Below are 27,544 nucleotides of genomic sequence, written 5' to 3' on the forward strand. Positions count from 1 at the left end.
ATGCACACTGGGCGTTTTAATAATGCTGGAAACGTTAGCTGAGTAAAGTTAAAAAAGTGTGTTAAAAATGTGAGTTTTTCAGCGTTTTTCAGCATTTTTGCATTCGCTTTTAGCCACGTTTTTTCGTGTTTGCGTTTTTTAACCAAAAAATAATTGGAGGGATTAACCACTTGAGCACCTGAGGATTTACCCCCCTTAATGACCAGGCCTCTTTTTGCTACTCGGCGCTGCACTAATTCAACTGATAATTGCATGGTCATGCAATGCTGCACCCAAAACAAAATTTACGTCCTTTTTTTCACACAAATAGAGCTTTCTTTCGGTGTAATTTGATCACCTGCGCGCTTTTTATTTTTCACGCTATAAACAAAAAAAGGCCAAAAATTTTGAAGAAAAACAATATTTTTTACTTTCAGCTATAAAAAATATATAGTAAACTCAAAGTTGGTTATAAATTTAGGCCAAAATGTATTCTGCTACATGTTTTTGGTAAAAAAAATTCCAATAAGTGTATATTGATTGCTTTGTGTGGAAGTTATAGCGTCTACAAACTATGGTATAAATACTGCAATTAACGCCATTTTTCTGCTATACAGCGCTGTGCTAGTTTAACGGACAATTGCGCGGTCATGCAATACGGTACATAAATGAAATTTACATCCTTTTTTTCCCCAAAAATTGAGCTTTCTTTCGGTGGTATTTGATCGCCTGTGCGGTTTTTATTTTTTGCGCTATAAAAAAAAGGCTGACAATTTTGAGGAAAAATAACAATATTTTGGACTATTTGCTATAAAACATGTCCAGTGAAAAATGCAAAAATCAAATTTAGTCATAAATTTCTGCCAAAATGCATTCTGCGACATGTCTTTGCTAAAAAAATCCCAATACGTGTAAATTAATTGGTTTACGCGAAAGTTATAGCGTTTACAAATGGCGGGAAAGATACTGGAATTTTAAATTTTTATTTATACTAATAATGGCGCCGATCAGCAACTTTTGGCGGCAATCAGCGACATATGGTGGCAACCAGCGACTTATGGCAGGACTGCGGGACAGCGGCGGACATTTTGACACTGGGGAGGGGAACTGACTTGGGGTCACTGACATCCCCAGTGACACCAATACAGTGATCAGTGAAAAAAAACCACTGAAACTGTACTAATGTCACTGGGGAGGAAGGGGTTAACATTTTTAGAATTTGCAGTGTAAGGGGAGTGTTTTACTAGGGGCGGGGGTGTGTACTGGACGGGGGGAGGGAGGGGGGAGCTGATCGAGGGAGAGAAACTCTGCAGCTTCTCACAAGCTATCAGAAAACTGACACAGAACAGGGCTGTGTGTAAACAATGCAGCCCTGCTCTGTGTCAGCGAACACCAGCAATCGCGGGAAAACGGCCGGTAAAAAACGGCCATGACCCGTCGGCTGACACCCGCTGCTGACACCCGCGGGACAGGTAGGGCAGGCGCGCGCCCCCTACCTGTTTTGAAGGCAGCCGTTTTAAAACGTGCTTTTGCCTACGAGTGCCGCCCTGCCACCGTTTATATGCGGTGGCTGGGCGGCAAGTGGTTAAAAAAATGCAGTGTTGCCCTGATTTACCGCAATTTGCCACGTTTTTCAGTGTTAGAGCATTTATAAAGCTCCTCTAGAAACCCACTAGTCCTGGGTTTTTTTCCAGCCAAAAACGTCCCTGCCAAAAAATGTTGATTACAGTTTATGTGTGCATGGACACATAGGATAACATGCTGAGGGGTTTACTGGCTGTAGGAAAAAAAACGTCAAAAGCCAAAAACAGCAGCTTTAAAAACGTCCAGTGTTTATGAGGACTAAGTGGTGCCTAACTGCAACAGAAATTAATGCCAGAAATGCACTTTTGTGTTGGTTGCCAACACATAGCATTTTTGTGGACTGAGTAGTGCCAGCCCTGCCTAGTTTTATTTTGCTAATTCCTCCTACTCTTTCATATATACAATATAAAAGTTAAAATCTCTTGTAGACATAAGATATTAACTAAGAGAGCTAATTACTCTCCTTGATACAACACATGTAGTGTTAAAAGGACTTTTGAAACTCCTTAACCATACAAAAGAAGCTACAGAACTAAAAAGGCACCAGTTCACATCAGGTATACATACAGTACTGCATGTATTTTATGCAGTATATTATATCTTATTACAGCCGACCACATTCCAGGAATTTTGCAATTTCAACTCAGTTTAATAGTGCCTGCAGTAACTGGAAAACCTTGTAGTGTCATGGCCTCATTCCCACTAGCCACACTATATACAATGAGTTTTATTTGTCCTTCCTGTGTTTGCATGACTAACGGGTATATAATATAGAATGGACATGAACGTATTTGGCTAATGATGTCATTGTGATGCATGTGATGTCATTGTCCAAATATAGTCATGGCTACATGGCTATACTGTGATTGAACAATGACTTTACTCGAAAGATCCAACCCCTTTGTATGTTTGAGCTGTCATCTGCCAGACCCATCATTCAGTGGTAATAAAGTGACAGGCCAACTGACATGCAGTGGCGGGTGCCATATGTTCTTTCAGTTGGTTGTCAGGCACTGTGTTTTTAAAGGATTGGTCACAAACTCTCTGTGTGATTTTTTTTACTGTGTACGTTTTTTTGTAAATGAGTAGGAGTACTATGTACCCCTTACTCATTCCCATGGGGAATGTTGCTATCTAGCAGCACCCTTACTTCAAGAGTCCAATAAGCAGACCCCCACAGATCACCACAACCACCCATCCAAGTTTGTAGTAAAGAGGCCCTTGTCCTTATCAATAAGTGATTCTGCCTTTCCTAATTCTCCAGGCCAGCAGGTCATAATCTATTAAAGTATGTGGACCAGTGTTTTAGCTGGGCAGCAAGCATTTTCAGAAGGCAATTAAACCAGCCCGATATACAGTACCTGGAATTTTTAATTTAGCCTTTTAATATGAATTAAAAGAAGCAGTGGTGCAGATATTGTCTTTTCTTATTTAAACCATAATGAAAAGCTCTGAATAATTGTAAATCTTACATATTCCATCCACTTTATAACATTTGAGCTTCCAAATTAGCACATTAACCCTGAGATCACTCAATTTGTGGCTTTTCCTGTAGTAAAATGTTATTTTTTTGGTTAGTTTTTAATCTGTTTAGATTCATTCATTGGTGCATACCATCTTCTATAACCGTTCAGACACATGAATGAAAATACCATATCATAGGATCTGTGGGAAAGTACCTTGTCCTGTGTTTTCTTGCAGGGTACCTAGTCCTGCTTCTTAATGGCTGTCCAAGGAACTTTTCCCAAATAACAGTTCTAGATTTTCTTGCGGTCATCCTTAAGCAGCAGGGTTAAACAACTAAATCTCAAAGCTAAACTCCAATACATAGTTGAAATGCATACAGTATATTACTAAAGCATATACCAACCTTCTGGACGTACTATCTGCCCAAAAACCAAAGGATTTACTAAGTCTGATATTTATTCAGATATAACAATATTCCATAATCAAAGTTGTGATACCTTGTAGGTGGATAGGCAGACAAGGACACATGGATATTGTAGAGATAAACATGATTTATACCTTAGTTTTAAATAGTTAATATGTCTATAATTAAATTTGATACATTTAAGATAAATATTTTGTCTTTTGTGAATTCCTTGATCTCATCAGAGAAATGCTTGCACTTTAAAAGTTCCCTTGTTTTTGGACAAACTGTATGCTCAGAAAGCTGGTTTATATACATATATAGAAAACAACAAATAAAGAACTCTGTGGAAGTCAATAGAGTCATAAGTCCAGGAACAGATAAAGAAATTCACTTTATTGTTGAGTTAAAAAGCATGACATGTACTGTAGGAGTGCCCAGATTGATACACCACCAAGCCAGTGGAGAGGAGAAACACATATTCCCAGAAGCTGAAGGATGACACATGGTCCTGGACCCAACAGTAGGCTGCTCAGCCCAGGATCCTCAGGACAGTGGGAGGAGTGTGTGGATGGTGGCCGCCAGAATTAGTGAGATGGCACATCTGTCGGAAGTCCCATTTCCCGTAACTGGATGTGATGTCATACACCTGGCAAAAGGCCCAAACAATGGCTGGTGAGGGCAAACTGGAAGCCTGGGAGAGCACTCAAACCATGTCAAACCAAAGGAGAGAAACCAGTCATCATGATTCATGTTTCGGGGACTTGCTCTTTCCTCAGATCAATTGATCTGATTGACTTCCACAGGGTTGAGAGCACATCTTTATTTGTTGTTTTGTGCTCATGTCTCATTGCTGGTCAGATGAGTTGCTGGAATTGCCCATACTGTGGTTATCTACATATCCCCTGGAACCTCATTGTGCTTTGTATTTGCATTTTTTATGTACATACACAGTATGTATAAAATGTGGTGCAAGGATCCTATTAGGATGGTAGTTCTTTGTTTTAATGGATTTATATTTCAATCTAGTCTTGATATTTCCATATCTGTCATACAGCACAGTTTAGTTGTCGGCCTAATATATTTTTTGGCAGTTGAAGCTTAGATATGGAAATTAAACAAATCCTACCCTTACAGTGTATGGAGATGGCAAATGCTTGCTAAGTAAAGGGGTAGATGAAGGGGATGAAAGCATTCTCCATTGTAGATTTACTAAAAGAACTGAAAATCTTCACATAATAAATTATGTGTATATTCACTTCAAACATCCATTCATGTGCAAATGAAATAAATAAACTAGAATTTTCTTTTTGTGATTGGATTATTAAAGTGTTACTAAATTCATGACCCTGCATTCAATATATCTGATCTCTCACAGTACACAGTACACAGAACATGGAAGTGCAATTATTTTAGTGAATATAAACTGCTAAATACGTTTTCTCATCAGCAGTTAGAGCAGTCTTGTGACTTTAGCCGAGCACTGGTTAAAGCTTGTAGGAAGAGTTTTCTTTCTGTTCTAGGAGGATGCAGGACCCCTGACCACTGTCTGACCTGACCTCTGTCTGGGTAGTGCTGATTGGCCCAGTGCTGAGCACATGCACTCTCCCAAGACAAAAAAAACCTCTCTAGCAATACATACTAAATTGAGCATGTGCATGTGGCTACGGGTTCAGTCTGTCTTATCAGGAGATAAGACCTGGCCATTTGAACAAGAGGAGGGGCAGAGAAGAAAGGATAAAATGACCTTTTAACACAATGCAGAGGATTAACCCCTTAGGTTCCACGGTGAGTATAACAAGCATGCTTTACTGCATATACCAGTGGTGGTGAACCTATAGCACGCGTGAGCCAAGTGGGCACGCAAAGCCAAGTCACTCCAGCAGCCGAGCATAAGATAACAGCACACATAGGGGCCATGAGTATGCTCGGAAAGGAGTAGCAGCACCAGAGGATGACATCATGAGCTGCTACTCATTAGCTTGACTCATCCGAGCTTTTGCATGGGCTGCCAAGGATATATATATTGGATTGGCTTTGAGTTTTAATACATTCATTTTTATTAACACAAGATTTTAGCTTGTGCTGGTGGTCAGTGGAATTTTACCCCCGTGTGATGGTGGTCAATGGAACTTTGCCTCCTTGTGCTGGTGGTCAGTGGAACATTGCCCCATTGCTCTGGGGGTCAGTGGAACTTTACCCCCTTGTGCTGGTGGACAGTGAAAGCTCTGTTATTGTGTTTTTCTTTTAAGAAAAAGGTGTTAATGCATGGGTGTTTTTTTGTAAACTAAAACCTCAGTATGCAGGTGTAATTGCAGTCTTGGCACATTGAGATAAATAAGTGGGTTTTGTGTTGCAGTTTGGGCATGCAGTCTCTAAAAGGTTCACCATCACTGGTATATACAGACTGATTTTTACTGTTGTGGGTTTAGTAACAATTTAAGGTGAATTTTCAAACACTTTGTTATGTAAAGATTCTAAACTCCTTTAGATTATGGAGTTATCTTGTTTATTAAGTTATGAGGTTATCTTATTTGTTATGGTTCATTCACAGATTTGAACTAAAACACTTTTGTGTACTCAGGAGCAAGTGTTTTGAATTGGTGATGCTTTTAAGTTCCATCGAGTTGATTTCACATTGGCATTGAAGGAAAAATGCTTTCTGCATATGAATGCATGTGAAAGTTGTTTTAAATGTAAAAAAAAGCATAACTTATGATTGTAGTCAGAGCTATATCCTGGGATCTTATCTGGATTTGTGTATTTTTCTTCTCTCTAAAAGCATTACATGATCCATTTATGGATTAATTATGGATATTTGGCTATGTTATGAAACGTAGCACAATTTGTGTGTGTGTATAAAATTAATTACATTGCTGGCGTAACATATGCATTTGTGCTCATACATTGACATATTGAGAAGTAAATATCTAATTTTGATGATTTGTCATAGACTTTGGTGCATGCTTATGGGTATTTTGCACATTGTGTTTACTCTTTTAAAGTATATGTAGCACTACCCCCTCATGATTCGCTGGAGTAATGACCTACCCTGTACCCGGACCCAAGAAACACCAGCACACTTGGAATTGTGTAATGGGCTTTATTGAAATGTAGACAAAAGCATTGGAATGGAAGTTTGGGTTAAACAAATGCAGTACAATATCAGAATAGTCATCAATACTGACTTACACAATTTGGAGATGACAGCACAGTAGAGATTAGAATGGCCTATCTATGAACAAGAGACTCCCCACTAGGCAACTGAGCAGTGGAAGAATAACTCAGTCCTCCTAGCATTGGTGCCTTTTAACTTGTGGCTTGAGTGCTCACTCTCCAAGGAGAGAATTTGTAATCCACAGAGAAAACAAGCCAGTCCACCTTGGCAGGACTCCCCTCTCAAAAGCACAAGTTAGCAAAAACAGTCAAATTACACACAATGACCCATAGGCCTTTCACTTTGGTAAACCAAGGTGGTTGTGGAGAAAATGTAGGTTGCAGTCTTGGGGTAAAGTTATGTGATAGGCAGTCCCTGGCTCTGAGCCTCCCTTTTAAATATACGTTTTGTTGGCCTCTCTGAAACTGCTCATTCCTTGCAGTACCGATCAGCAGCATTTGGCCTCAGAGCAGCCGCATGGTCCTAACTCAGCTACTGTCACCACCACAGCAGCCACATAATCTCTTTAGCTTACACAGCACAATTTAGCAGCATGCAGGCTCTTCACCTCTTGCAACTCCAAAACAGCCACACAGAAATCAGTTCTGCACCTTACCTGCAGTAACCTCCTCCACAGGCTCTGCCCTTGAATTTCAGACACACTGGGGTTTATTTACTAAAGCTGGAGAGTGCAAAATCAGACTCCCTTCTGCATAGAAACCAATCAGCTTCTAACCTCAGCTTGTTCAATGAAGCTTTGGCAATGAAACCTGGAAGCTGATTGGTTTCTATGCAGAAGTGAGTCTGATTTTGCACTCTCCAGCTTTAGTAAATAAACCCCACTCTGTCAAGCATGGCAAGTCCCCTGCCCTTATTTGTAGGCTCATCACCCTAACCAAGTCCCCATGCTTTGTACTCTGCACTTCAGAGCACTTGCAGGACTCCCCACTGTTCTCGGGTATCTTTCTTACCAGAACTCCAATAGTACTGTATATACATCAAGGCAAATAAATAAAGTATATGCAATACATATCTGAAAAATACGCAGAGCTAATCAGGGCTATTTATGCTTTCTGTGAGCACAAGAAGTAAGCATTGACATTATCACTATGTATTGTTTAACATTTATCAAATAGATATAACAAAACACTTTTAATTGTATATTTAACAAACCAAAAGGGAGAAATAAAGAGTAGTTCAGCAGTTCATTGTTAAGTTTACGTACACTTCAAAGTATATGTATTCACTACATGAATGACATTGAGTTTGCTACAGCACTGTTTATCATAACTGATATTTTTTAATTAAATTTATTTTTACCTTTTTTTTAATCTTTAGTGTTGCTGACTCTCTGTAGCATCGTTGAAGGCACTATCTGTCTACATGTATGCATACAGCAATAGCATTTCTCAGAGTAGGATTCCTGATTGTGGCAACAGCTGTATATATATATATATATACAGTCATGGCCGAAATTGTTGGCACCCTTGATATTTTTCCTGAAAATCAAGTATTTCACACAAAAAAGGTATTGCATTAACACATGTTTTGCTATACACATGTTTATTCCCTTTGTATGTATTGGAACAAATATAAAACAGAGGCAGAAAAGCAAATATGACATAATGTCACACAAAACCCCAAAAATGGGCTGGACAAAAGTATTGGCACCCTTAACTTAATATTTGGTTGCACACCCTTTGGAAAACATAACTGAAATCAGTCGCTTCCTATAACCATCAATAAGCTTCTGACACCTCTCACCCGGAATTTTGGACCACTCTTCCTTTGCAAACAGCTCCAGGTCTCTCTTATTGGAAGGACACCTTTTCCCAACAGCAATTTTAAGATCTCTCCACAGGTGTTCAATGGGATTTAGATCTGGGCTCATTGCTGGCCACTTCAGAACTCTCCAGCGCTTCTTTGCCATCCATTTCTGAGTGCTTTTTGACGTATGTTTGGGGTCATTGTCCTGCTGGAAGACCCAGGATCTTGGACGCAAACCCAGCTTTCTGACACTGGGCCCTACAGTGCGACCCAAAATCCTTTGGTAATCCTCAGATTTCATGATGCCTTGCACACAGTCAAGGCACCCAGTGCCAGAGGCAGCAAAACAACCCCAAAACATCATTGAACCTCCACCATATTTTACCGTAGGTACTGTGTTTTGTTCTTTGTAGGCCTCATTCCGTTTTCGGTAAACAGTAGAATGATGTGCTTTACCGAAAAGCTCTATCTTGGTCTCATCTGTCCACAAGACGTTTTCCCAGAAGGCTTTTGGCTTACTCAAGTACATTTTGGCAAACTGTAGTCTTGCTTTTTTATGTCTCTGTGTCAGCAGTGGGGTCCTCCTGGGTCTCCTGCCATAGCGTTTCATTTCATTTAAATGTCGACGGATAGTTCGCGCTGACACTGATGCTCCCTGAGCCTGCAGGACAGCTTGAATGTCTTTGGAACATGTTTGGGGCTGCTTATCCACCATCCGGACTATTCTGCGTTGCAATCTTTCATCAATTTTCCTCATCCGTCCACGACCAGGGAGATTAGCTACAGTGCCATGGGTTGCAAACTTCTTGATAATGTTGCGCACTGTGGACAAAGGCAAATCTAGTTCTCTGGAGATGGACTTGTAACCTTGAGATTGTTGATATTTTGCCACAATTTTGGTTCTCAGGTCCTCAGACAGTTCTCGTCTCCTCTTTCTGTTGTCCATGCTTAGTGTGGCACAGACAGACACACAATGCAAAGGTTAAGTGAACGTCTCTCCTTTTTATCTGCTTTCAGGTGTGATTTCTATATTGCCCACACCTGTTACTTGCCCCAGGTGAGTTTACAGGAGCATCACATGCTTGTAACATTCTTATTTATCCGCAGTTGTGAAAGGGTGCCAATACTTTTGTCCAGCCCATTTTTGGAGGTTTGTGTGACATTATGTCGAATTTGCTTTCTTTCCTCCCTTTTTTTGTTTTGTCCCAATACACACAAAGGGAATAAACATGTGTATAGCAAAACATGTGTTAATGCAATACGTTTCGTGAGAAATACATGATTTCCTGGAGAAATATCAAGGGTGCCAACAATTTCGGCCATGACTGTATATATATATATATATATATATATATATACACACACAAGGGTTAGACAAAAAAATGGAAAAAATACATGATTTGCAGGTGTGAAAGTGACAGCATGTTTAGTGATAGTAATACGGAGTCATGTCTGAGCTTATTGAACTTCAAGTTGTTGGTGCCCACTTAGCTGGTGACTGAAGGTATCAATTTATTTGTAGTGTCGCAAGGTACAGTATCAAAGGTTAGGACATCATATAGTTTCCAGGAAAACGACACCTGATAAGCATAAACACGGTCAAGATGTTCACCTGACTGAAAGAGACAAAAGGACATTGTGCAGTTTTGCGACCCGGAATAAGAAAATAACTGTTACAAAAATGACTGCAGAGTTCAATCTCAGTCTTCATATACTGTATAATACATATTACGGAAAATTGTCATACTTACAGTAATTTTCCTTTCCTGGATCCTCCTCACATCAGTCTACTACGGGTCAGCTCCGCTCTCCTGACCCCTCCAGGACAACCCATAACTAGTCCATAAATCCATTAATCCCAACCTCAGGTGTTCCATCACAAGCCTCGCGACAGGAATGAAGGGTGGGAGACTCAAGGTGACGTGAAGAGGATCCAGGAAAGGAAAATTACGGTAAGTATGATAACAATTTTCCATATTCCTGGACCTCTTTACATTAGCCTATTATGAGAAGTAACTAGCAATGACAAGGCCCAGATTGGAGGAAAAAAAAAGAGGCTGGGGCCAGAAAAGTACTGCTAAACACACAGACATTTATTGGTCCACAACTGAAGAAATAACTGCAGCCCCAAAGTGATCAGAATCCCTCAAAGATACATTGATCCTGTAATGGCGCACTAAAGTATTTATAGTGCTCCAACTAGCCGCCTTGCGAGCCCCCTCTGCTGAGACCTTCAAATAAGAAGCCCATGGCGCCGCCATGCCCCTAGTTGAATGAGCCCTTACTTCTTCTGGAGGAGGAAGATTCAAGAATTTATAAGCCGATTGTATAGTCCTAACGATGTAGGCCAAGAGAACCCTAGGAGGCATAGCGTGCCCTCTTCCGGGGCCTGAAGGGCAGACAAAGAAATTATCCACTTTTCTGACATGTTTGGTGCGCTCTAGATAGTCTGTAAGAGATTAAACTAGATCTAGCTTTTTCCATTCTTCTTGTTTCCTCAGAAACAAAGGATGTTAATACAGATTACCAATTCAAGTGAAAAGATGTGGACACATTGGGAAGAAAATAAGGTACTGGCCTGAGAACCACTCTCTCTGGAAAGACCAAGCAGTACAGTTCCTTCACCAAGAAGACACACAACTCCGAGACTCTTCTTGCTGAGGAAACAGCTACTAGGAAAATCATTCTTAAAGTAAGATAATTCATTGAACAGGATGATGGAGGATCAAAAGGAGATCCCAATAAAGCTTTTAAGACCAGGGTCAAATCCCACTTTGGAAAGTAGGTCTTCACTGGAGGATTGATTTTCATTGCAACCTTCAAAAAGCAAATCACCAAAAGATGTAATGCCCATCTTTCTGTGTCAGAGCTGCTAAGGCCGATACTTGGACTCTCAAGGAATTATATGCCACACCTTTATCCAGGCCCTTTTGGATGAAGTTCAACACATTAGATATTGATGGAGAGAGATAGGATCCCAGCCATTTGTCAAGGCAAATTCACAAAATGCTCCCCACACACTCGGAATGTGGAATTTGCAGACCATTTCCTCAAGCGTAAAAAGGCGTCGATGACTCCGTCTGAAATACTTCTTTCAACTGTCCCCTTTCAATCTCGTAGCCATTAGATTCAGTCTCCTGATGTATGGGTATCGTTCTGCATCAACAAATCTGACCGATGTGGTAAGGAATTGGATCTTCTAGCCTCATTCTCCATACTAAAGGGAATCAGGGCCTTCTTGACCTAAATGGAAGAATTACTATTGCCTGGACCCTGAAGAATTAGAGGGATGGGAGGGAATACGAACACTAGGCTCCATGGGTTTGAAAGGGCATCCTGGCTCAGAGCTTGCGGATCTCAAAAACATGAGAAGTATTGAGGAAGCCTGTTGTTCACAGCTGAGGCCATCAAATCTATCACCGGTGCCCCCCATTGGATGAAGATAACTCAGACTGAGCGACCACTCATTGTGGTTGAAGAATTTCTGACTTAGAGAAACTGCTATGGTATTCTGGAACCCGGGAAGATATGTCGCTGTTATGGATGTCAGATAATGTTCTGTCCAGAGAACAATTTGAGCCGTGATCCTCAATAGGTTCAAGCTCTTTGTGCCCCCTTAACGAGTCACATAGGCTACTGCTGTTTTGTTGTCTGATGGAAAGGTTGAGCCTCCACAATCACCATAAGCTCCAACTAATTGGATGCTTCCAGAGGGCTCTGGTTCCACTGACCTTGAGCTTGTTGAACCAAGCAATGGGGTCCCCAACCTAAATGACTGGCATCTGTTGTCACAATCACTGCAGCAGGTGGTTAAAACAGCACATCTCCTGCTAAGTTTTTCATTTTCAACCACCACCTCAGGGACTGAGCAATCGAAGTGGGGATGAGAATACCTTGTCTTAGGGAATGGCGGTCCCACTGCTGCAGAAAGTTAATTACAGCTCTCGTTGAACTCTGGATCTCTGAAATTTTCCTCTGAGGAAGAAATACCCGACCTAGGTCGGTCTTGAAGAGGACACCCAGATATTCCAGGCTCTGAGAAGGCTTGAGATGGCTATTTGAAATAATCGTGACTATCCAGCCAAACTGCTTGAGGGTTTGGAAAGTTAGGGAAATGTGCTTCTCCACTTCCTGTTTTGTACCTCCTAAAATAGAATATCGTCCAAATAATGGAAGATCTGAACACCCTTGGTCCTTAACAATGCGATAGCTACTGACAAAACCTTTGAAAATGTTATTGGAGCTGTACACAGTTCAAAAGAGAGGCACTGAAACTGAAAATGAGTGCACCTGATGGCAAAGCTTAAAAAGCAATGGTGAACTGGGTCTGCGGGTACATGAAGATACACATCTGCCAAGTCTACTGATGCCATCCAATCGTTGTCTCTTACTATTGAGATAATCGTGTCCACCGATTCTATCCTGAAAGCTGGAGGTTTTATGAGGGAATTCAGGTATTTGAGATCTAATATCGGTCTGAACTCGCCTGATGTCTTTGATACAAGAAATAAGTGGGATTATACCCCCATACCTCTCTCCCAAGCCGGTACTGGAACAATAGCTTTGGTGGCAAACAATTTTCTATGTAATTGTACAGATAAGCAGCCTTTTCCTTAGAAGAGGGGATTCTGATTTCCACAAAATGAGCCTGCGAAGGTTTGCTCGAAAATTTGATCCAATATCCTTTTCGAATAACATCCGAAACCCATTCGTCTGCCACCAATTCCGTCCAAACATCTCTGAAATGAGCCAATCTTGCCCCTACCTGAGGTGTTTGAAGAATCTCTTCTCTGTGGGCTTGGCATTCTGCCCTGCCTTGGACTTGGGTCCCTTAGTGAAGGAGGACTGACTTGGCCTCCAGGAGGGTCTTAAATACTTCCATCCAGATCTGTAAGACTTTGCTTCTTCAAACTGATCTTTCAGTATCTTATTTGTACGAAAGGAATGGGGCTGCCTTCTTCTTTCCTGGGGCAATAACCCCGACTTTCCCCCTGAAACTCTGTGAATGGTGTTCTCGAGGGTCTTTCCAAGTAGCATCTTCCCCCCGAAGGGAATAGAGCAAAGGCCCTATTTCGATGCATTATCAGCAAACTGGTGCTTTAACCACAGAGCTCTGTGTGCTGTCACTGAATGAGCCATGAGCTTGGCTGCCATATGTACTTGGTCGACTGCCATTTCTGTGATAAAATCTGCTGAGAGTTGTAAAGGTTGCAGTGGTGAAGAACCAGATCTCCTCTGCACTCCTCTATCTGAGACTGAAGCCAAATCAGAAATCCAAACCCCAAGAGCTTTTTCCACAGGTGTCAAAGCCACAGCTGGCTTACATGCTGCTCCCGCTAGCAAAAAAAATATTTTGAGGTCTGTATCAACTTTCCGTGGGGCCTCAAAGGAAACAGAATCCTCAAGAGGCAGAGTAACATGCCTTGCCAGCCTCCGCAATGCTGCATCTACCTCGGGGAGTGTATCCCAAAGCTCAGAGTCCTTTGTTTTAAAAGGATATAGTTTATCTCCTCTATTTTGTGTTGTAAGTTTGCGTTTGGGCTTTGCCCATTCTTCCTCAATTATTTCCCTGATTTTGAAAATCAAAGTGAAAGAAGACAATTCTCTTTTTAACCATCTGCTACTGACTCTTTAATGTATGATTTAACTTCCCGAGATTCTGCTTCTTTAGCTTGTGCTGCATCTTTAAGGCAAGAAGCACACAACAATTTTGTAAGTAGCACTGGCACTGAGAACAGGCCCAGCACAAATTCTCATGCGTGTGTGATGGAAAAGCCTCTTGAGAGGAGAAGTCCGTGCCTTAACGTCGCTGGTGTGGTCTCCTCCTGCGAGAAATTCTCGGTTTGCTGGTGACCTTTCTTCCAAGAACCTCCTTGCGACTTTCTTAAGCAACTGGGTACTTTTATTCCATGCTGGGCTCTTCTTTCTGTCCAAGAGAGGATGCATTCTTTTTTTAAAAAGTTGCCAGAACCCGAATAATCATAAAAAAATATTGGTATTACTAGTATAAAGAATGCACACACTAAAATAAATAAATAAAATAAAATAAATAACCTTTCAGAAGTTTGCTTCAGTGCTCTGGTTGGCGGCGTGGAGGAACTCATGATGGCGCTAAAGAAACAGAAATAAAAGAGAACATATGAAAACACAGCACAGGAAGAAGCTGAAACTGACAGTACCTCAGAAGAATCCATAGACTCACAGAGGCAGTTGGAGCTTGAAGCCTGCAGAAAGAGTTCAGGAGGCTGTTCTGTGTGAAGTCTCCACAGCTGACAGGAGCAAAGGAGGAAGCTGGAATTAAATCTCCTGCCCAGAAGCCTCAGAGAGGAGCTGAAGCTTCCCAACCGCTGTCTTGCAACCAGGAAGTTCTGGCCAGTCACACCTCCTTACCTCCTGCTTGCAGCCAATGACACAGCTTAAACCCGATCACTTGCCTAGCTCAGTGTCTCTGCAACAATTGCCCTTCCCTGTGAACCATGAGGGAGAAGGAGGACATCAAGCCCCAGCCAGTCCAGCCATAATGGACAAATAGGAAGGAGAGGAAGGAAAGTAACCTAAACACCTGCCAGCCACAATCTGGAGCAGTTTATGCTCCTAACAGCCCTCTTCCCCAGGCATTCAGGGCATCCACCATATATGAGCCTTGCACCTAAACAGGCTGTCTCCCACCCAGGAGAGGCTGAACCTGGGTAGGGGTCACACATGCACAACTTCTGTCCAGAGCTTACCTGTAGTAGGCTGACGTGAGAAGGTTCAGGAAAATATATATGAATAGTATATATATTGCAGTGTACCACTTGCCCTCCTGAAGATTTACCCCCCTTCATGACCAGGCCATTATGGTGCTGCGTTACTTTATCTGACAATTGTGCAGTCATGCAATGCTGCACCCAAATTAAATTTACGTCCTTTTTTCCCTACAAATTGAGATTTCTTTTGGTGCTGTTTGATCGCCTGTGTGTTTTTTTATTTTTTGCACTATAAGCAAAAAAGGACTAACAATTTTGAGAAAAAAACAATATTTTGGATTTTTTGCTATTAAAAATGTCCAGTAAAAAGATGTAAAAAACAAATTTCTCCATAAATTTAGGCCAAAATGCATTCTGCTATGTATTTGCTACAAAAAAATCCCAATACTTTTAAATTAATTGGTTTACGTGCAAGATATAGCATTTACAAATGGCGGTATAGATAATGGGATTTTATTTTTCTACTAGTAATGGCAGTGATCAGCAACTTTTAGCGGGACTGCGGGACTACAGCGGACATTCTGACACTGAGGGGGAACTAACCTGGTGTCATTGACACCCCAGTAACACCACTACAGTGATCAGTGCTAAAAAAAAAGCACTGACACTGTACTAATGGCACTGGGCAGGAAGGGGTTAATGTGAGGGGCGATCAAAGGGTTAACTGTGTGCTCGGAGTGTTTTACTAGGGGGCGGGGGGTGTGTTTTTTAAAGTAAGCACACTGATCGGGATGGCTGTATTGTGCATAGTCATCCCGAGCACTGTGCTCGAGCTGACAGGGAGGAAGATTGTAAACAAAACGGTCTTCCTCCCCGTCGGAGATGCTCGGTAATCATATACATGATTTTGCGCACAGGTTCCGCCCTGTAGCAGTATATCTGCTATAAGGCGGTCCTTAAGTGGTTATTAAAGCAAACGTTCATACGCCACTTTTATTTTCAAAATGTATAAAGTCCATCCAAGTGCTTTAAAAAGTGACCAGTGCTCTTATATGCAATAAAGTGCTCCAGTGCTAAGATGCTTTCTCAAACTGTGAAGCCTCTTACCGGGCAGGATTGATCTCAAGAAGAGTCTGTTATGATAAAACATTATTGCATTTAAAATGATAGGAAATTACAAGCTGTGATCAAACTCCACAGCACAGCCCCCTGACCTCTCAGTGCCCTGTGCATGATGACGTCACAGATCTATCTCCAGCTGATGCGTTTCTCTATAATAGGCATCCTCAAATCCCAGAGCAACGGGAAACTGACAGGATCATCATGCTGTCATGAGATCCGATTGTGAGAGCGTTGACTCTCTATTGTGAGATAAACAAAGTGCAAGTGATCTCTGTCTCTTGAGATTTTTTAAAGCACTTGGATTCACTTTATACATTTTGAAAATAAGAGTGGTTTATAAACTATGCTTCATTAATTTATACCTTCACATTATGTATTATGTTTTGTTTTGTTTTTTTGCACATCATTCTGATTTTGCACAGGATATGAGATTCTATGTTTATTTTATTTACTTATATTATGGATATGGGATTTATTATTTATCATTTATTCATTTTTTTTTGTAAAGATTTGATGATATTTAGAGAGACGGCACATAATATGCCAAAGTACCTATCCAAATGGTGAGGACAACTCCTATTTACTTGTGCCATGTTAATATGTAGCACAGGTCTCATCAGCAAAAATGTTCCATTTACATTCCTCCGGGTACAGATTTGCATATGAGGGGGCACAACAGGTCCCCATCATAGGTTCCATTATTTTGTCAGATTTTTATATGTTTTGGGATATGGATAAAATGCTGGAAACCAGTGCGGATTGAATGTTTATGTAGTCTGGTTTGCTCTTGTCATTTAGAGAATCACAATATGCCTACTGTAGGATGCAGACAAATTCATCCTGAAATTTTTTCACCATAATTGGTAATAATGGTTTATGCCAATTTTTGTTAAATAGGATACACAAAAACATATTGGTCATTGAGTTTGATCACTATTCCAGAATTTCTTTGTAAAGCTGGCTACGCATGGATCATTTTTTCGATCCACCGACGGCCTGAATGAAAAAAAGGAATCGGTTCCCCCATCCACACAAGCGAGGTGGACAGAGGAATCCATACAATTGTGCCAATGTATTCTGACAGCAGAGGCTCCTCCACTGCCAGAAGATACTGTTCAGCACTGCAGCCAATTGGGTGCAGTGCTGATCGTACAAAAATGTTTCAAAAAGCCTGTTTGTGAGAAGTCTATCATTAGATTGGCTTCACATGAACAGGAACAGCATAGATGGTTTGAAATTTGACCAGTGCCTGCTGAACTGGCTGCATTTTGATCCATCTATGCCCAGCTTAGGTCAGATTGCATGTCTTTGCATCCTCTAAGGCATTGGTCTCAAAACTGTGGCCGAGGGCAGGATGCAACCATTTGCTAGCCTTTATCTGGCCCTTGGGGCACTTTTCCTGCCAATAATATGAGGCACTGTCCCTCCCAACTGGTATCAGTGGTGGGACTCTATTCCTCCCACTGACACCAACAGTGTGGAATAATTCCTGCCATTGACACTAATAATGGGGACACTATTCCTCCCAGTAGTTTCATTGATGGGGCACTATTCCCCCCACTGACATTAATAATGGGGCACTATTCCTGCCACTGACACGAATTATGGGGCACTATTCTTCCACTGATACCAGTAATGGGGCACTATTCCTCCCACTGACACCAACAGTGGGGCATAATTCCTGCCACTGACACAAAGTATGGGGCACTATTCCTCCCACTAGTATCAATGATAGGGCTCTATTCCTCCTACTGACACCGACAATGGGACACCATTCTTCCACTTATGTTAATAAGGTGGACACTATTCCTCCCACTAATATTAATGATGAGGCACTGCTACTATTCCTACTGAACACCAATCCTGAGGTCATGTTTATTCTCACAGATGCTGGGCCCGGGACAGTTTCTACCCCCACTGGCCACAATCCATCCCCCCTAGATCCTGAAAGACAGTAAACTGGCCCTTTGTTTGAAAAGTTTGGAGACCCCTGATCTAAGGGAATCTGTTCAAACTCCTCTACTCTTTGAACCAGATAGGCCCATATGCTCGTGTGTGTTTAGAGGGTGAGAAAATTAGCTGATTTACATTTAAATGTTGATTTATTAGTTTTCATTATCCTGGGTAGTGCATTGCCCCTCCCTCCTGTGGGGCTCACCCCCCCAGCAAACAGGTGAACACATTTAAAAGATCAATCTTGTCTACTTTTTGGACAGGACAGAAATTGAGACCTAATTTAGGAACAGAAGTTTCTTCTAATGGTAGCTTGTATGATGATAAATTGTTCACATCTATATTGTGGGAGGTTGTATTATTCTGGCTAGAAATGGGGGCAGCACAGTGGCTAAAACCTGCCTGGAGTTTGCATGTTCTCTCTGTGCCTGTGTGGGTTTCCTCTGCGAACTCCGGTTTCCTCCCACACTCCAAAGACACGCTGGTAGGTTAATTGGCTCCTGTCTAAATTGGCCCTAGTATGTGTATGTATGAATGTAAGTTAGGGACTTTAGATTGTACACCCCATGAGGGTTAGGGACTGATGTGAATGTAAAATATATATGTAAATTGACGGCGCTATATATGTACATGTAATAAATAAAATGGTTCTGGGTCACCTATATTTCTGTCATCCACTACCTGACCTTGCTCTAAAAACGTTAGGGAAAGAAATTAAGTTGCAGTCTGCCCTTGATGTTTCTTTTTGTTTGTTTTTTTTGTTTTTTTGGGGGGGGTTGTCAAGAAAATGTGAGCCCCCCAAAAAACTGGAGAAATGCAAGTATACATAACTTCAGAAATTATTTAACTTTCTATTACAGATCTTTGCAGATAATTTTAAATAAATGGACATATTCAAAAAGAGAGAGGAGACATTAATGATGCAGAGTGCCCAAGGGCAAAGGGCAAAAATGCCCATAATATCCAATCTAATTTCATCTGTGTTGAGGAATTAGAATAAATAAAGATCATTGCTGATTGATTGCTCTGTTCTGTATTTTACACATTGCTCTTTGGCACAATACATAAACACATAGTATAAAAGCTGGTGCTGATTTACCAAATGGGGAGAGGCTGTGGGTTTCATTTTACAAAGTGAATTTTCTCTCAGCTTGGAGAATACGGTGAAGCTGTGCAGACTTTTTGGCAAAAATCCAGGGTTTTTTTCTTGCACATAATTGGATATTCCTTTCAAAATTAATGCTAGCTTTGCTTCACCTCATTTACTTGTACTTGTGAATCGGTCCAAATGTTAGAAATACAGAATGTTATATGATAAAATAATGAATTCTGTTATTATGCAAACACTGGACAGACGTGTCAGGATTCAGCAGAAGCAATTTACCTTTCAATTCCAAAACACAGAGGTTCAGTTTTGAGAAACCAGTGCAGATTGACAAAGAAATCAGTGTTCCAACAAGCAGTACCTAATTTTGAAATTAATTGCATCTAATGAAATCATTTTCAATGATCCAATTAGTAATTTAGTAGGATTTGATGTTAATTAATAATCAAATTAGGATCAATTTTAATTTAGTTAGCATCTTTATTAATAAACCTTGATATCTTCCTTATCTTTTGAAAAGCCCTGTCTATCATAGGGCACGTCTTTAAAGGTATGTTTCATTCAAAAGAATCAATGTAAAGTGCCACCATCAAGGCACACTCTGGCAATGTCTGTGTGTTTTCCACTACCGAATGCTGATCTGCTTTAAGATTTAAAGAACCAAGCAAGTAATATTATTATTATTATTCAGGATTTATATAGCACCAGCAATATGTGATCCCTCATAAAATCTATTAAACCTCAGCTGAAAGTACAGAAGGAGAAATGCAGTCAGGAAGACCTTGTACTAAGAATGTCCATTTTCATAGTCAGCTCTCAGTACAGACCATCTCTTATTCAATGCCTGATCTCAAAATGAAACTTCCTTTGGCAACTCAGAGGAACTTTAACATCTAGCAGATCCACTCAATCCATAATACCTAGTACATCCACACAATCCATAATACAATCTGTATTAAAAGCTCTTTCGCTTTATTGCAAAAGCATGCCAGTACAAAACAGTCAAGCTCTCAATTCACATAGCAATGCTTCAGACTATATATAGCTCTTTATCAAGTTAGATAGCAAACACTTTTATTGTGGAGTGTGGCTGTTACTGAGTTACACCTGTATAGGGCACTAGAATGTAATAGCAGAAAGTAGCATCTTTATTTGGGAAAAGAAAGTATTTTAAGATATAAAAACGAGTACAGAGCTATAAAAAAGTGTGAGTCTTCAATTGGGCTTAAAAAGCAAAAGAAGCAGATGAACTAAGTTTAGCTTATATTTTTAAAACCAATCCTCAGCCATTCTTCCCCTTAGTTTTCAAAAAGTGAGCATAGGGTGGCCCCTGTCTGTACACCCTAGTAGAGAATCAGATTTAAGAGTGAAGGAACCTCTGTACTAAAATATGTTGATGCAGCCTATCACAGTTTTTGTTTACACAGCACTGTGACTTTCTGGCCTTCTCACTAAGATATTAAAAATATATTAAATGTAACCTGCAATGTAGTTGATAACGGCTGCAAAACTTCTTCCTTTGTTGCTGCTGTATTATCCTTCTGCAGTGTGGGCAGGTTTAAATTATATATTCATTATTGCAGGAGTGCAGCAGCCATCTTTAAGGAGACCACTTTTTAATGCTCGTCCATAGAGTGTCTCCAATGCAGGAAGCAGCCAATCCTGGAGGTAATTGGCTAATGCAACAGAGCAGGGAGAAGTGGGTCTTCTGGCTGGGGAGAAAAGGCGAGGACTGTATTAAAGCAAGCAGAGATGTGGGGAATAAGCATGGGCTACAGACTGATAAGAAATCTGACATAGCTTACAAAAATCAGGAGAAACTGCTCATGTACCAGTATGATGTGTGATTTCGATGCCTGGTGCAATTAGACTGTACTAGACAGCACTCCCACCATTTGTAAGGAAGTAAAAGAAGGACTGCCACAGCAGGATTGAAAGATAGAGATCACAGCAATTTCTATCACTGTCTAACTTGAACTGGTCTTTTACTGATTTAGAGCATGTCTCCATAGACCCAGAATAGGGTGCCCTGGATCTGGTAAGAAACTAGCATTGCACAAGTTAATCTTTTGTCTACTTGAAACTGTTGTGCTTTCTTCAATGGTCCCAACTTTGCTGCCTAGGCGATCCAGGAATGGAGGGAGCGGGTACCTGTCAAAATTAGGTACCCACTCCCCCCACCCAAAAAAAGTTCCAAATGCTGTGGAGGAGGGGGGAGAGGATAAAGGAGGAGGAAGAGTGGTACTTCCCCTTTTGGGTGAAGTTCCACTTTAAGAGTCAATAAATGCTTAAAGAATATTTCAACCAAAAATACAATGAAAATTTTTACTGCACACAAAAAAACTCCAAAATGTATGAAATCATGTCAGGTTAATAAACATATCTCTTTGTCCTTGATTTTATCTGGAAATAGAAACACAAGACGCATCAGCAATCAAAGAGTACCAATCAAAGAGTACTCTTAATGCTGAGCTCTCCTGCCTTAATTCACTGTACAGAAAATTGGTTAGCCTATGTTTTCTGTTTTTCAATTCTGAGATGTTCTGCTGAAGTTCTGGTCTCCAAGAGGATCTAGGTGTTCACCGGGACCAAGGGAAGGGTAGCAGTGGCACGGGGAGTCAGAGCACTTTGGCAGCTTGTAGAAGTGATCAAGTGTCTTTCAAGCCGTCAAATATTTTCTGCATCAAAGATGGAAGTCAATTGTAAAATATTAAGGATATGAGCTTATTTTAAGACTTTGACTGCTGTGTCATAGTAGTCATGTCGGTGGCAGTAAAATGCATATCCTGTGGGAAACTATTTGCGTCATACAAGTTCAATGGCTACAGCACGTAACCCATATCCTGCTAAACCTTTAATATTTTGACCATACCCACTTTAGTGTATTATGTCAATGGTATATCACATATTTAGGAATACATTAAATTGAACCTGTACAATATATTGTTGGAATACACAGAAACCAAAGGTTGACAAAGCATGTTCTTAGAAAAAAAACCCTGAAAACTACAATAGAAAAAGAGGAGCCAGGTTTTTAGTTTCTGCAGCTGTCAATATACTTTGAAACCTGTGCTTTTATCACTTTGGAATATGCAGGGCAGATGGTACATTTAACATGGCATGGTTTATTCTCGAGCAAAGACATAGGATGTCTCTGGCCTGTTATTCGTAAAAATAAATAGACAGGTTTCATCGTTTGGTTTTATGGGTTACATTTTCTGTCATTTTGACCGGTTGAAAGCTTGCTGTAAACCTAAACCACAATACTCTGGACTGTAATCAATATATAAAATACTAGAAATGATGTTCTAGCAAAAGAAAATAAAATAAAACACATCATTTAACATTGTAAAATAGCCATTACATTGTATTTGTTAGGCTTATTGAAAACCACTGATATAAAAAGAAGACGTTATTGTTAAAGCAGTGAGTTGACCAATACTTATTTTAATTAATTTCTGTTATTTTCACTAGACTGAGTTCTGTTACCCTGGAAGTGGCTGATGAATCCTCATCTGGTGGAAGAACTACATTTGATGTAGAGTTATGCCAGTGCCCTCAAGGATACAGTGGTACATCTTGTGAAGTGAGTCTAATTTCTAACTTGTAAGGTCCTGAATGTCCTGATTATGTTTGAACTTGTAATTCTAAATTCTCGCTTTTTTTTCTATATCTCTTTTCCACCATTGTGTTTTTGTATTAAAGCAAGGCAGATGTAAAAGGTAAATAGTATCCCATGGGAAGGGCAAAATAATTTTAGAATGATTGTTGACCTGTTTGTCCACGTATGTTACTGCATGCATTACATTATTAAATAGGCATAGTTATGTGTAACCCAATTCCTAATCCAAATAGTGGGCAATGCGTTAAATATAAGTGCAGAGTACACCCGTGTACAGTAACAAACAGCAATTACACATTGCAATCCAGGTAACAGTTTCAAAAGAACACCATTATGGGACATCTCTTTGATTGGGGCAGAGGGGTTGAAACACTTGTCAGGTGTTTATTGGTTTCTGTGTCTGTATGCTGCAGTGACACCTGTACACTCTCAATTGTTGATCTGGTGTCACAGGACAGGAAGTGGTGAAAAATATCCTCAACAATACAGACAGAAATAAATACCTGGCAGAAGTTCTGACTGTTACCCACTCTATTGAAAAACTTAAAAAATGTTTTTGGAAGGCCTTTGATCATCATACAGCTGTGTATATGGCTAGTATGCAGTTCTGTAATCCACTCACAGGAATACCTGTGCCACGCTGTCAAATTTACCCAGTACCTGGGAAATTGGTGGCAATTTTTGTCCTATACTCAAAACCAGTACCCCAGAACCACAGTCTCATTTGCACAAGATGTATCCAAAAGCAATTTATATGATAAAGATAGTTACAATATTGTACATTGCATGAATGCAACGAAACCCTCACAAAAATTCAAATCACATTAGGCTAACCTCTTATAACCCCACAAAGATATGTGTTATTCATGGGGTAAAGAATTTAAGTCTCCCTTCTCCTTGAAACTAGGTTCCAATGGTAGACTGCACAGATTTCACTACATACAGTAGAAAATACAAATTAATATTAAGATGTGCAAAAATATTAGCAACATAAATACACAAAGGATAATTGTACAATAGTATCCAGCAATCGCTAACATCTCCAAAATACTGGTAACTCACATGGAGTAAGTATACTTTTCAGGGTTTAAAACATTATTATGCAGCCTAAATATTTAGCCTATTTGCACTTTGAAAAAAACAATCATGTGTGACGGAAATAAAGAAAACAAGATTTTGCTAGCATTTGATTAGTTGATTGTGATCACAGCAAAGTCTTATTTATGAACTTCAGTGAACATTATTTTTCAAAGTTAACAATCCTTAATCCTTTAGTAAGAATAAAATAATTAGTGATGTGTAGGCTAGGCTACACTTTCTTGGGAGTCTGGTGGTGCAAATGATGCTGACCACAAGTACTACAATAAACAGCAAGAACTTCATTAAAGTTCATTAATGCTAATAACATAATGTATTTTCTCTATTATGTAAAATGTTTTGGATTGTTTGTGCCAGGGCAGCTGTTTATAAGGGTTTCTGGTGTGTAGTTTCTACACAACTAAAAACCTATTACAAAGAATTTTGCTGTTAAGAAATTTTTAAAATACTTTGCAGTAACCCTTAGAAACTTAAAAGATTTCAGTTCATTGAAGACTAACAAAAGCTAAACTTTGATTGATATTGGTTACTGACCTTTATGCATTATTCTTTGTGAATATGTCAGTGATCCTTTAAAGTTATTTTACTAACATGTTTTTAATTGAGCTGTATTAAAATAACCCTGTCAGGAAAGAAATAAGATGGCTGCTAGCCCTGTTTCTAAAATACAAGTTAGGCCACTTACCTGGAACACAAATGCAGATAAATTAAGTTAAATTAATTAAAAATCCAAGATAAAGCCTTGTACACATGGGTCAAAAAACAGCTGAAATCGGCTTTCGGCTTGTGTGTACAGCAGTCTTTTCTAACAGAAGCTATTCTCACGACCGGTTTCTGTCAAATGGGCATACTGAAGAACCAGCATCTGATCAACACTGGCAGCCAATGGCTGTGAATGCTGGTCCGTGTGTTTTGGCAGGGGTGCAGACCACCTGTCAGAATAGAAAAGCACAGAGGGGAAGATCGCCACACATTAGTACAGCGATCTCGCTGGGTTTTTTCCGTTCAGCCTGCTGGGTTGAACAAACTAAAATCTTCTAGTGTGTACCCTGCTTAAAATAGAAAAAGAAAGGGGGGCACTAATAGAGCTAAAGGTCTAGTTAAGGCTCCACATTCATAATATAAAGTCAGAAGTTCTGCTCTGCAAACTTGTTCCAGGTCAGTGATTCAAGGTACTAAAGCCAGAGAGCTAGCAAGACGGCCAGCCAACTAGCATCTTCAGGAGAGCTGAGAAATGCTAGCCTCCATGTTTGTAGGGTTTATATAAAGTGTAAAGTGTGATTGGTTCTTATAGGGACTTACGTCTATAGAAGAATAAAATAATTTTCAAAATTACGTTATTATAGCTTTAAACACTTTTTATATTCATTATATGTAATTGGCAAATAATTAATAATAATTAATAGACTAGATGGAAGTTAACATTTTACATCTCCCTCTTTGTTGTTAGTGTCATGAATGCTAGTGTTGTTAGTTATCTTTTTCTTATTCCCTTTACATTACATTTCTTGCAAATCTCTTTTCTGTCTATTCTATTTCCATTTCTTTTCTTTTCCTCACTTCTACAGAGGAAAAATGAAGTTCATGCTCCACTTAACCTTCCAGCTAAAGGTGATGTTAAGGTCAGTGGGAAAGCATGGCTTGCATATTTATCATTGGAAGGAAAAATGCTATGATTGTAATATTTTAATTTGTCTGCTAGTTTCTGTCTAATATGAAAACAATGCACAACTGTATACCCATGCAACTCATATTTTGCAGACTTGCTTGCCTGGATACAGAAGAGTTAATGGCACCCTCATTGGTGGGATCTGTGAGCCATGCAGATGTTTTGGCCATTCAGGCTCCTGTGATGATATTACTGGCTTCTGCAATGTAAGTTAGTCTTGATATTGCTATATAAAAAATAGAAGTGCATTATTCATCACTGTGTTATATATATATATATATATATATATATATATATATATATATACACACACATTTGAGCTTGCCCACTTTTTGCTTGCTGGAACTTTAGCAAAGTTGAAATTTGATTAAGTGGAGTTAAAAAACAGAATTAAAACAAAATTACACAAGATCAATTCAGGGCTGTTATTAAAATGTTGTAGAGATTGTGGTGGCGAGGGGACTCATGCTCATATTTGGTGGCAGTGTCCAATTATCCAGCCATACTGGGAAAAAGTATTAAATATAAGTAGTATTATTAGTAACTCTGAAATTGTGCATGATCCCTGGCAATGTTTATTTCATGCTACTAGCGAGTCAAGGAAAAAATATAAAATGTCTATTATTCCATTCTTGTTGAATACAGCGAAGGTACTAATCCCAAAATATTGGAAATTGAAGAAAATACCTATTATATCGAAATGGCTTAGAGAAGTAGATAGAACCAGATTAATGGACAAGTTTATACATTTACAAAATGATTCCTATACAAGAATTTATGGAATCTGGAGAAGCTGGATTGCGTTTAAACAGTCTTTGGTTTATATAAGATATGTAGGTAATGAAAATGCATTAGACGGGGGGAAAGAGGGAGGGGTAGAGGAATCCTCAAAATATAGAAAATTGATAGTTAATAAGACAGGGAGAGAGGTTGGGTTAGGTACTTGCCCCCTACTTTTTTTTGTAATATTAACATTTATGGGTGACTTAAAAAGTTCACTCAGTGCTGAGCTACACCCCCCTCCCCTTATTATCTCCTTTAGGGCATGGGGTAAATGAGTGGGGGGATTAATTTTTTAATGACACACAAGATGTATGTTTTCAGTAACATGGAATGGAGGTTTTTTAATTCATTAAATATAGAATTCCCATTACGGGCCTAAATGGGTGATAACGAGGGAGGGAGGGTAAAAATGGATGGGTGGGTATGGAATAGGAAGGAAGGGATGGGAAGGAAGAAGAAAAGAAAGAGAAAGTCTAAAGCAATTTATTTTTCTTCTTTCCTAAATATCACTATTGGATTGCTTTTTTGTGCTTTTTTTCACGTTATACTACATATGGTAGGGGGTGGACAGGAGATGATGGGGGGGAGTGAGGATGCAAGAGGGGAAGATTAAGAAAACGGCCTAGATAGTCACTAGTTCTATTTTGGTGAAGATCAGTGGGAATATATACATCCATATATGAAGGGCCCCCACCTCTCTTACTGTCCTTTCCCTAATCTTTGTGGAATAATTACAGTGGGGGGAAATAATTATTTGATCCCCTGCAGATTTTGTAATTTTACCCACTTACAAACAAACAAAGGGTCTATAATTTTTATCATAGGTGTATTTTAAATGATAGAGACAGAATATTAACCAAAAATCCAGAAAAAAAAATTATACAAATGTTATAAATTGAGTTTCAGTTCACTGAGTAAAATAAGTATTTGATCCCCTACCAACCAACAATAATTCTAGCTCCCACAGACTGGCTATGTGCTTGTGTGGTACACGGATTCATTCTGTCAATTTAAGAAGGTGCTCCTAACAACAACTTGTTATGTGTATAAAAGACACCTGCCCACAGAATCTCTTTCTTGGGCAAGACCAAAGAGCTGTCAAAGGACCTCAAGAGCTGTAAAAGGACATACAAGATTGTAGGCCTG

At 39.8% G+C, this 27,544-nt stretch overlaps 1 protein-coding gene across 6 annotated transcripts in view; it reads left to right on the plus strand.

The window, feature by feature from the left end:
• LAMA2 (laminin subunit alpha 2) overlaps positions 1-27,544 on the plus strand; it is a 1,220,316-nt gene that overhangs the window by 623,621 nt on the left and 569,151 nt on the right. For 4 of the 6 annotated variants that reach the window (XM_089676131.1, XM_089676133.1, XM_089676134.1 and 1 more), the window contains exons 15-17: positions 22,701-22,812; positions 25,515-25,568; positions 25,708-25,821. In XM_089676131.1, the coding sequence (XP_089532257.1) occupies positions 22,701-22,812; positions 25,515-25,568; positions 25,708-25,821 (280 nt within the window). The remainder of the gene's footprint in view (positions 1-22,700; positions 22,813-25,514; positions 25,569-25,707; positions 25,822-27,544) is intronic. The other 2 variants (XM_089676132.1, XM_089676136.1) reach the window with 1 other exon arrangement.

This window comes from Staurois parvus, unplaced genomic scaffold (assembly GCF_062004578.1).
Source record: "Staurois parvus isolate SC_StPar_1 unplaced genomic scaffold, SC_StPar_1.0 ptg000165l, whole genome shotgun sequence".
Classification (NCBI taxonomy): Eukaryota; Metazoa; Chordata; class Amphibia; order Anura; family Ranidae; genus Staurois; species Staurois parvus.